At 41.9% G+C, this 11,239-nt stretch overlaps 2 protein-coding genes across 2 annotated transcripts; one reads left to right on the top strand and one right to left on the bottom strand.

Annotated features, from left to right (window-relative positions):
* Positions 1-2,254: 2,254 nt before the first annotated feature.
* Positions 2,255-6,964, bottom strand: LOC119289754 (glutamate--tRNA ligase, cytoplasmic-like). The gene is made up of 7 exons (XM_037568988.1): positions 6,704-6,964; positions 5,784-5,950; positions 5,164-5,260; positions 4,925-5,078; positions 3,750-4,828; positions 3,186-3,650; positions 2,255-2,735 (listed from the first exon to the last, which is right to left on the bottom strand). Exons 2-7 carry the CDS (start codon positions 5,927-5,929, stop codon positions 2,505-2,507), a joined length of 2,172 nt encoding a protein of 723 aa, XP_037424885.1. The 5' UTR covers positions 5,930-5,950; positions 6,704-6,964; the 3' UTR covers positions 2,255-2,504.
* A 2,854-nt stretch (positions 6,965-9,818) lies between these two features.
* Positions 9,819-10,876, top strand: LOC119289729 (chlorophyll a-b binding protein of LHCII type 1-like). The gene has a single exon (XM_037568976.1). It carries the CDS (start codon positions 9,864-9,866, stop codon positions 10,659-10,661), a length of 798 nt encoding a protein of 265 aa, XP_037424873.1. The 5' UTR covers positions 9,819-9,863; the 3' UTR covers positions 10,662-10,876.
* The last annotated feature ends 363 nt before the right edge of the window (positions 10,877-11,239 follow it).

The following is an 11,239-nucleotide window of genomic DNA, read 5'->3' as shown; positions in this document are numbered from 1 at the left end:
AGTTTTCTGTTTTTGTTTTTCCTTTTTATTTATCTTATATCTTTTCTGTTTTATCTTGTTCCTCATTTTATTTTAGTTTGTTAAAATACAAAAATGATCCCTAACTTAGTACTACCGCTAAACCCACTGCAATAAAAAGTTTAACACCTAAATAGAATAGTTTAACATTTTATTAATTATAAAATGCATTTCAATAATTGTTTTGACTACTGTTTTATTTATTTTAGAGTATTTAAAGATTTTATATAAGTGTGGTTTCTCCATCATAACTATCCATGATTTATTTGAATCCACCCGAACATTTAGTTTTAATATTTGAAAACTTTTACTGTTTGCCTTTATTTTTAAATTTGAATTTTGAACTGGGTTTCGAACTACGCGGGTTTATCAACAGTAACCGAGGTGACGTGGCATCATTAGCAGAGATTCACTCTAGCTTAATTATCCGGGCGTTACACATGAACACTTGAACTGACATGAGATTTTCCTTTTTGTGAACTAAACTGACATGTGATTGCTTCAAAAGGATATGCACATGAATAATGAATAGCTTCATGACATAGGCATTTCCTTCATTTTTTTACCCTTTAAGGTTGCTTATTTATGTGTTGAGAATTTAGTATGCTTTATTTTCCTGAGACTATAATCATCTCAACTAGGTAGGTATTTGTGTGGCTTTGGTCATCCCAAATTTTGTGTGCATTCCTTTTTTCTTTTCTGGTTAGCTTTGCAAAGCAACAATTATGATAGCTCCTTATTGTACAGTATGGCATCCTCGAATAGTAGCCTTTCTCCACTGCTAAGATGTTGATAGCATGGTGCCTATAGGACATGTTTAGATCATGTTTAATCTTCCAAGTTTAGCAGAGAAAGTATGGCATGCACGTGGTTTTCACTTCCAGTGAGATTTCGTTGAAATTTACTGAATTTCATTAATTTCAGTGGACAAGTAGTACATAGGAATTCAAATGTATTTTTCAAAATTTCAGCATTTTCAGTAGTACATAGGAATTCAAAATATATTATTCAAAATTTTCATCTATTTTGTTAAATTCAAGTGAATATTTCGGTCTTTTGGCCGAAATGCAAACCGAAATTACTGAAATTCACTGAATTTCGGTGATTTCAGTTGTTGCTGCAATTTTTCTATTGAAAATCCCATGCATGCCATACATGTCATATAGAAAATGTTATAAAATTCCCTCTCTTAATTACCTTTTTGTCGAATGCTTTACTGAGTTTTTTGTTGCTTCTAAGCGTTCTACAACTGTATACGTAACAAATAGTGTTTGTCTGAATTTGTACCTTAATGAGGACAAGCTGAGAGAAACTGAGAGTGGGGAAAAAATTGCCCCACTCACGAGTGGTGCCATTGCGCAACTCGGTCGTTGTTGTTGAGCCCAACAATTGAACTTCTGAAGATAACAAACGTCCATATCCAAAGGGAGTGAACTCAGTTCTTCCAAAGACCACTGCTGATTTTTTCAATCTTCGTTCCAAGTTTGCATCTTTGCCATGTTCACTTAGACAATGCTTATATGTTTCATAAACTCTATCAAGTTCACACAAGAAAATAGAGACATTATGAAATGCTCATGAAATGTTTGATTCCATTTTTACACCAGACCAAGTAGAACTAAAGATGTCCTATAATTGATATGTTATGTTATCTAGGAGTTGCTCATCGAACTTGAAGTGTGACATATTATACCATTGTGATTTCTTCTTGGTCCGCTCAAACTTCACATGACATTCTTGAAATAGGCAATTCGTCAGATAACAGACACCGAATCGCTTATCGATTGCCCTAAAATTTCCATATAGTATCTACAACATGTATATATTTGTGTATAAATTTAATCTTGGCACAACTTTGCTAAGCTTACTGGCTGTCATAAAATATCCAATTTTAATCTTGGCACAAGTGTGCTAATAGTTTGATAGCACCAAGGATTACAAATCTGATGTTTGTTAGGGGTTTCTGAAAACTTGATTTTCGTATATTCTGTCCTGCAAAATACAATTTCATAGGTTTTTTCCCTTCTTTTCTTTAGAGAGAAAGGGACAACAAGGACTACAGTCTTTTATTTTTCAAAATTATACGCTTATATAAATATTATTTGTCGAAACGTGCGTTGCACGTGCACGCTCACTAGTACAACATTAGTTCAAAGCTGCGACACTTATTATGGATCGGAGGGGGTAATATTTAAATAGGAACATTCTTTACTGTTCAGGCATGACATTTACCACAGATACGGAATCGATCAGCCAATTATTATCTTGATATTTGTTCCACAATCCACAGATCTTGGTAGCAGTGGGCATACACTCAAACATGCGAAAGGAATACATAACTGATACTGAATAACCGAGTCCGAGACACTGAAGAACAAAAATCTGAAGTTCCAAGTTTCAGCCATTGCAACCAGTTTGATACCAGTAAGGCTGCAACATTAATGCCCAAAAAGGTACCACAATTCAAGCAACATCGTTTGCAGAAGCTACGCTCCAGTAGCAATCGACGTGGACTTCTGTCGGCCATCTGAGATGGCAAAAAGCACAATTGGTTTGGACGACCGGACAAATGGAACATCACACCTGTAGTACCCTTTCCTTTCGAGCTGTATAACTTCTCCTTTCTTGACGTTCCGCATGTTTGGGTCTCCAAGAGCTAAAGCTTCTCGGCGAGTGCAAGGGTTGAGATTGTCAAGGAAGTTCTCATCTTCTTCCAGCTGCAAAAAGTGCTAGATATTAGGATCTAAAGTACATGTAGATACCACTTAATGATGAACTGAGACATGGACATAATGATCGAAGAGATAACTCATCCAAGGAAACATCATCACATCATATAAAAAGAAGAAAACTAAATATCATGTACATCTGCTTGCAACACTAATGGAGTGGAATATGGATAGGTTGCCATGTTGAGTTTCCAAGGACCAACCAATTCATCGAAAGTCTCAAGCTGTTGACTACTGAGGAAAGATAAGTTGGCCAAACCAAGCATAGTTGACAGATAGTAACAGTACCACAGAAGTATCTAATAACTAGTCCAAGTGAAAAGGCATTCATACTGCTAGAGCAATAAATAATGTAGCACACATGTAGTGTAAGAATATGGTTCTGGCACCCATGTGATTGCATGCCTACCAACATGAACTTAGAACATGATTTCTTACCTTCTTTTTATTAATTAGATAGTCAAAATCTACCAAAGAGAGAGACACAAGGTCTTCAATGTCTGATAGCCATGTTAGTTTCAGCTTTGTCATCTTCACTGAGCCTTCAAGATGGAGTTCACCAACTAGTTGAGTGATTGTTCCATTATCTGTCTTGATTTCTCTAATGATAGCATTTCCCCAGTCCATCAAAGTGACTTCCTCACCCACACTAATGACTGATGCATCAGCATACTCTAGCCAAATTCTGTTGGCGAACGTTGTAGCCTTCTTCCCAGCACCCTCGTATTTCTTGTGCCGTGGTAAGATTTGAACAAATGGTTCCTCTGGGCCATTAGAAAGTGTGAGAAGCACACGTTTTTCTTTCAGCACAGCAGTATGCCTTCCACAAATTGGATCAACTATCTTCTTGTTGATTGTCCAGAGTTTATCCCACTCCATAAGATTCAGATTTTTTGACGCACCCTTCACAAATAGAAAATACAAAAAAGGGAGTTAATAACTCAGTTACTCAAATATACATATAATTACAAGATCATAAAAGAGCAACTCGTCAGAAATTACCTGTTCCAGTATAAATTGGATCAATGCTTCAATCTTCAGACCACGACGTACTATGCCTTGTACAGTGGGAAAGCGTGCGTCAGTCCAGTCCTCCACCATCTTGTTTTGGACGAACCACAGAAGCTTGCGCTTGCTAAGAACGGTATAAACCATATTCAGCCTGCTGAACTCATAGATCTCTACCCTCCGCAGGCCCATGTCTTGAAGGATACGATAGTACTGTGCATTCCGATCATGGTATTCACTTGAACGAAGAGCATGAGTGACTCCTTCCAGTGCATCAACAAATGGACAAGCAAAGTCATATGTTGGATAGACCTTGTATTTTGAGCCCACGCGATGATGGGGATCAGGGTTGCAACGGTAGTACACAGGATCTCGAAGTGATTTGTTCGGGTCCTGCATGTCAAGTTTACCACGTACACAGCACTGAGTACCCCTTGTGGTGCCATTAACCATCTCTTTCCACAAGGACAAGTTCTCCTCAACAGTACTGTTCCTACATTTAGATTCCACACCATCCATCCTTTCACTCCTCATTTGCTCCTTGGGTGTATCATCAATATATGCCTTTCCCTGCTTAATCAAACTTTCAGCCATTTCCATTAGCTTTGGGAAATAATCCGATGTGTATGTAACTACATCGTATTTAACCCCAAGCGTCTCAATATCTTTCAGGACATTCTCCACAAATTCATTGCTTTCCTTAGAAGGATTTGTGTCATCAAATCGAACTATTAGACGCCCTTTATATCTCTCTGCAAAATACTTGTTCAACAGTGCAGCCTTTGCATGACCAATGTGGAGATACCCGCTAGGCTCTGGGGCAAAACGAACACAAACCTCCCCAACTTTTGCACCTGGGAGATCTATTTCATGACCTGACGTGTTCTCCTTCAAACCAAGCACCTTTTCTTTCAAACTTGGCGCAGGAGATTTGCCAATTCCTCGCTTGCCAACATAAGCAGATGTAACTTCATCCAGTGCATCTCCATAGTCTGCAGCTACACTGTTAAACCAGCGTACAAGGCTTTGATATTTCTTTGACCTCCTTAGACTTTCCCATCGTTGACCAGTTCCTGAAGAAAAGAGTTGTGACCTGACCTCTAAGGCAAGACACAGAGAGAGGGAGAGACCAATAAATTACTCAACGATGAAAGAAGCCAGGTAATTACCTGTGAGATTTGACCACACGACAATGTCAGCAATTGATAGGCCATAACCAACCAAAAAGGTTCGAGTTGCCAAGTATCCATCAAGAAATGAGCAAGCGGCTTCAAATTCAGAGCCTGAGAGAATGAGTGGTGCGTACTCGAGCCATTGGTCAACCTACAGATTTGCAAACAATAGCAACTCAGGACATAGTGAGATGATAGTGAAAATCAATGACAAACACCATAAAACCAGAACATACTTGTGCTGCCTGAATATCGTCCTGGCCATAGAAGCTGGAAACAGATGCAGCACGTGCAATGTACCGGAGAATTGTGTTCACACCATGTATAAAATCCCTGTGCAGAATCATGATAGATTCACTGAGACACTACAAAATACCATACAAAAATACTGCTATATTTCACAAATAAAACTGTTTTGCTTGACACATAATGTTCTAACAGACGTGAGTGCCATGAACACAATTTTCTGAAACCAGGAATTTTAGGATGAGGAGATTAAAATCCCTGTGCAGAATCATGATAGATTCACTGAGACACTACAAAATACCATACAAAAATACTGCTATATTTCACAAATAAAACTGTTTTGCTTGACACATAATGTTCTAACAGACGTGAGTGCCATCAACACAATTTTCTGGAACCAGGAATTTTAGGATGAGGAGATTAAAATAAGAGGTAATCTTCAGAGCCAACTACAGTAACTATTCAAACATATAGCTCTTAAAAAAAACTATTCAAACATATATCATGGTAATAAAGTGTCCATAGTTCTTGTATAAAATAAAGGAAATGTGGTACTTAATCAGAGAGAGGGAGGGAAGCTAAAAGGTATAAATGAACACTGATCACTTACCCAGAACTGAAGTGTAGTGTGGGCACTGAACCTGAGGCAAGGGTCGGATCAATGATTACGGAAACACCTGCAATCTTAGCAGCCGAAATGATGGAAAGTGGCGGTCTGTCCTGGGGGAATGCTAGTTTGACCTCCATTCGGACCATTGCCAACCAAAGAGCGGAAATCTGCCAATGGCAGATAAATATTGTCAGCCAGACAGATCAATGAACAAGTCATGAGCCAGCATGGCATAATATGGAAGGTGGAACCTGAAGATCAATCAGCTAACACGCAAAAGGAGAAACAATCACTTTAAGAGAAACAATCACTTTAAATGGTAATATTTTAGGTCTGACTGCTAAAATCAACAACACAGTGTAACAGTACCACTATATTCCCAATTATAAACAAGATTTGGAACATCTATCATGCCAACAATACCACTAGTACTAATGTGTTAACAAATTTCGGCCAGTATAATAACCAAGACAAAGCTCCTAGTCTCTCGAATTGCATGTAACTGCTAAGCTTTGATTTCAGGTCAAGACCGTGCACATAAAACAACTTAATACTTTCCTTTTCATATATCATCATTCACTGAAGTTTCACAGCTAACATGTTCAAACCAAAACATTTGCTCATCTGAAAAAAAAAACGAACTACAATTTGTAAACATTTGCCCCTACAAGCATTATCACAAACACATTCCAAGCAAAATCCATCCACATGTAAACTCGAACGTGCACTGGAAAAATCATGCGGCAAGCACTCATCAAGAAATAGTCATCATTATATTCGCACAATATCCAACCTACAGCAAATACTCATCCCATACAAAAATCAGGAACAAAAATTGAACAGACAGAGGATGCAAGAGGAAGGAGAGGGTGGGTGAGGGAAGAGGGGGGGAGGAGGGACGACGAAGGAGTGGTGGCTACCTGCCTATGGACTGGTCGCCCGCGTAGCTCCGGGCGGTGGCGCTGCTGGGCGGGGTCGGCTGCTCCAGGGAGGGAGGCGCTGCTGGTGGGAGCAGCTGCTCGACGGAGGGAGGCGCTGCTGGGATCCTGTACCGACGTCGGGGCAGCGGAGGCTTCTTCGGCCGGCTGGGCGCTCCGCGGCGGACGGCCGGCAGTAATGGCGGCGGGACGGCGGCGGCTAGGAACCCTAATATTATTTTTTTGACACTTGGCTAGGAACCGTACTAGTCTCTCTGAAGCCTGAAGGGCGAAGGAAACCCCTGCGAGTCCTACCACGGTCCACAGCTCGCCTACAGCAGGTATTGGCCCGGCCCAGTAACCGCGTCCCATCATCATGCTAATGTCATGTCGTTTTTCCACTTCCGTTTTTAATCACATTTTGCTATATATATTACGAAAATACTTTACATAATTTTTTAAAAAGGTTAATCTTGTATTTGAAAAATGAAAAACGTGTATAGAAAATGTTTATACATTGTAAAAAATGTTTGTATTATTAAAAAAGAATGATTGGTCATAAAAAATGTATGCTACATTTAGAAAAATGTTCACAAGTTTCATAAATGTGTTCGTGACATTTTCAAAAAAGAAGGTTTGTACAATGTAAAAAAATGTTTGCTTAATTCAGGAAAATTGTTTATCATTAAAAAATCCAACGTGTACATAACAAATATTTAACATGTACTAAAAATGTTCAAAACATGATTTTGTAAAAATATTAAACATGTATTTGAAAATGTGAAACATTTATATAAAATCAATTTTAGATGTATAAACGAAAAGTGTACAATGTGTATGAAAAAAAACTAGAAATCAAAATATATATTAAAATAATGTTAATTATGTACTGGAAAGATTTTAAACGTGTGTAAAACAATATTCCTAATGTATACGAAAAATATACAATGCATATGAAAAATGTAGACATGTGTTGAAAAAAAGAAAAATGAAAAGAAGGCAAAAGCAAAAAAAAGTCTGAGAAACTCAGTGAAACCTAGAGAAAGAAACAAAAAACCAAGAAAGTAACACGGAAAAACGAGGAAAAAAATAGAAAGGTAAAAGAAAAAACAGATGAAGAGACCAAAAAACCAAAGAAAAAATGAAAGTGAAACCAAAAACCGAAAAAAGCGCTATAGAAAACTTGAGGAAAACAACCTACAAACAGTGGAAAACCGAAAGAAAGAAAAACCGTGTGCCACGCTATAATGTTGGGCGGGCCTGCTAGCGCCTGCCCATTGGTGATTCTTATTAGAAATCAGTAAAGGGCAATATATAGCCTTGGCGGTTGCATGCGGTCGGCTTCGCCATGATGGGCCGGTACCTGTGGTTGTCTAGTAGACGGCCTTTCAATTGTTGTCTATGTAGTGGATGACACAATTTGGTACACAAAAGTAACTCTTTTTTAGGCTAATTATTCTTATTTTTAGTTGGAATTTAGGACGGTAAAACTGAACCTAATCCCTAGTCTCTCACGCCTTCAGACACCTGGACCGTACATTTTTCTGATCTGGCCGTCTGATCTGATCTAGGCGCCTCGTTTGTGTTTCGTGGGCTGGCTCTCCTAAGGAGACGCTACTCTGGCGGCTGAAACACAGTATATTGGTTGATTGGAGTATTCGGCCTAAGGGACCGACCCATTAGGTAGCTAGGGAAGATGAGTGTTTGCGTGGTTCCCATGCGGATGCAAAGGCGATGGCTCGAGAGAGACTTCTCTGCTCTCCCCCATCTAAGGCAACAATCCACACTAACAATCCGAACCCCACGACGACTCCCTTCGCCCCAACCTCCTCTTGTAGTAGCATAGGACGATTGGGATGGAACCACCGCCACCGTTCCCCGGCCACTCTGATTCCCCAATGACTACGAAGTTGATGACTTATCCCTCTTCTTTGTTGTCACCTTATCGAGGGCCTTGCCCGCCTGGCTTCTTCATCCGCTTGCCGTTGGCTGAAGCAACTAAAGGGGGGCCGGTTGTCTTTGTGACGGCGTAGCCTTGTGGCCGACCTTCGTGGACGGCGTGACAAAGAGCATGGTGGTCTTCGTTCCGAGCCATATCCTTGCAGCATTCATTTACGCTGGTGGTGTAACGCTGGCGGGAGGAGTCGCCTATGGTGCAAAGGTGGTGGGCGGTTCCATTCCCGATGCAATTGGGGTGTCCGGGCCTGCAGTGGCTATCTGGTGCCTGCAGTGGCGGGGGCAGGAAGAGGAGGCGCCGCGGGCACGAGAGGAGCAACGAGAATCTTTTGTTGAAACTTTGAGGCGCTCAAATTTACGCTAATTGGGAAACTTTCGAGGCTTAACTTCTTAAACTTTTGAGTTAACCGTTTGAGGGCTTGGTTAGCTACAACTTAACTCCTTAACATGAAATCCTTTGAAGAGTTAAGCGTTTTTGAGAATTCAGTTAGTGATGCTCTAAGATGTCAAAATAACGCTGTGGCAATTGATGCTCTCTGTGGACAAGTTTGTGTTTGCCTTTGGTGTTATTTACTCTTTAGTTAAAAAAATCACACTTAACATGTTCTTGTTTTTCAAGACGTGGCTCATTTTGGTAATGCCTTTATTCTAGTAGGAGTAAAAGAGGCGAACTTTTATTTTTACATGGCGTATTCTCGGATGTTGAGGCTTTCATGTATAGTTCACCAGCAAAGAAAGTAATAAAGAAATAAATAATGATCGTATGGCCTAAAATTGCCATCACTTTCTTGACCACACTTGCGCCGCCTACTTCATCAGAGACAAGTTTACTGCCACGTTGCATGCAGACCGTGAGCTAGCTGATGATGTGAGAATCAACATGTGATCCATCATCCAATCACACGTCTCCATTCTCCAACAAGATCCCTAGGCCTAGCCACAACATATCTCCTTTCTCTGGGTCTCAAGTTGCCACGTCCTGAGGGATGACGAGATCCCTGCTGCACCAATAGCATCGAAGATCACGATTTTTTCCCTGTCTATATCTATCTTGTCGGTACACACACACACAGACCAAAGCACAATCCCCTATGTTAGCTCCAGTTCCTTAAATAGCTCCATCCTCCACACGTCTCAAACCATCTCCACACTCTTCAGTTTTCATTGTTTGGAGAACACACAATACACCTCCCACCTTAGCAGCGAAATGGCGACCACCACCATGTCCCTCTCCTCGACCTTCGCCGGCAAGTCGGTGAAGAACGTGGCTTCATCAGCTCTCTTTGGTGAGGCCCGTGTCACTATGCGCAAGACCGCTGCAAAGGCCAAGCCGGTTTCATCAGGCAGCCCATGGTACGGTGCCGACCGTGTGCTCTACCTCGGCCCGCTTTCCGGAGAGCCCCCGAGCTACTTGACCGGCGAGTTCCCCGGCGACTACGGATGGGACACCGCCGGGCTCTCGGCCGACCCCGAGACCTTTGCCAAGAACCGGGAGCTCGAGGTGATCCACTGCCGGTGGGCCATGCTCGGTGCGCTTGGATGCGTCTTCCCTGAGCTTCTTGCACGCAACGGCGTCAAGTTCGGCGAGGCGGTATGGTTCAAGGCCGGTTCCCAGATCTTCAGCGAGGGTGGCCTCGACTACCTGGGCAACCCCAGCCTCGTGCACGCACAAAGCATCCTTGCTATCTGGGCATGCCAAGTCGTGCTCATGGGCGCTGTTGAGGGGTACCGCATTGCTGGCGGCCCACTCGATGAGGTAGTCGACCCACTCTACCCCGGGGGCAGCTTCGACCCACTGGGCTTGGCTGACGATCCAGAGGCATTCGCGGAGCTCAAGGTGAAGGAAGTCAAGAACGGTCGCCTCGCCATGTTCTCTATGTTTGGCTTCTTCGTGCAGGCCATCGTCACCGGCAAGGGCCCACTCGAGAACCTCGCTGACCACCTCTCCGACCCTGTCAACAACAACGCATGGGCGTTTGCCACAAACTTTGTCCCCGGCAAGTGAGGCGTTGGCGCTCGCTAGCTGCGAGTTGTAGCCATATATCAAGGCAACTGCGGTGAACTGCACACATAATGGGTGGTTCAAATTGTAACATCATGGTGTAAATTACAAGGATCTTTGGGGAAATGGTTTGATCTGCCCGCTTGCTTCATGTCCTGGATGTAGCCTGTGTGTTGCTCCATGAGAAATGAGAACGATGAATACTTGGGCGTTACTTAGTCAGAGGTCCCTCTTCGTGATGGCAACTTATGCTCTCATTTTCTTATGGTCCATCGACCATCGTGATCATGCTGTCTGTTCGGAGAGCCCGTTTGCTTGTATGGTTGAACGCCGGCCAGCCCCAAAGTTGTACAAAGAGTCATTTTCGTTCAGTTTTACTAATGCATTGGCATGCAATGTTTCTGAAAGTTCGTGAAAAAACTGAGCACCCCTGAACCTAGGCTTGAAGTGTACTAGGGCAAAGGAATTCTGAAAGCATAGTGACAGCGTTCACTCTAGTGTTGTGAATGGCTCGGCAGATATTGCAGTGTATTTCTCCATGAAGTATGTGGATGGACGCATAGACGTATTTTATGGACAGG

Source organism: Triticum dicoccoides, chromosome 1A (assembly GCF_002162155.2).
Source record: "Triticum dicoccoides isolate Atlit2015 ecotype Zavitan chromosome 1A, WEW_v2.0, whole genome shotgun sequence".
Lineage (NCBI taxonomy): Eukaryota > Viridiplantae > Streptophyta > Magnoliopsida > Poales > Poaceae > Triticum > Triticum dicoccoides.
Note: the sequence above shows the minus strand (reverse complement) of the source record. Positions and strands in the feature narration are given on the sequence as shown.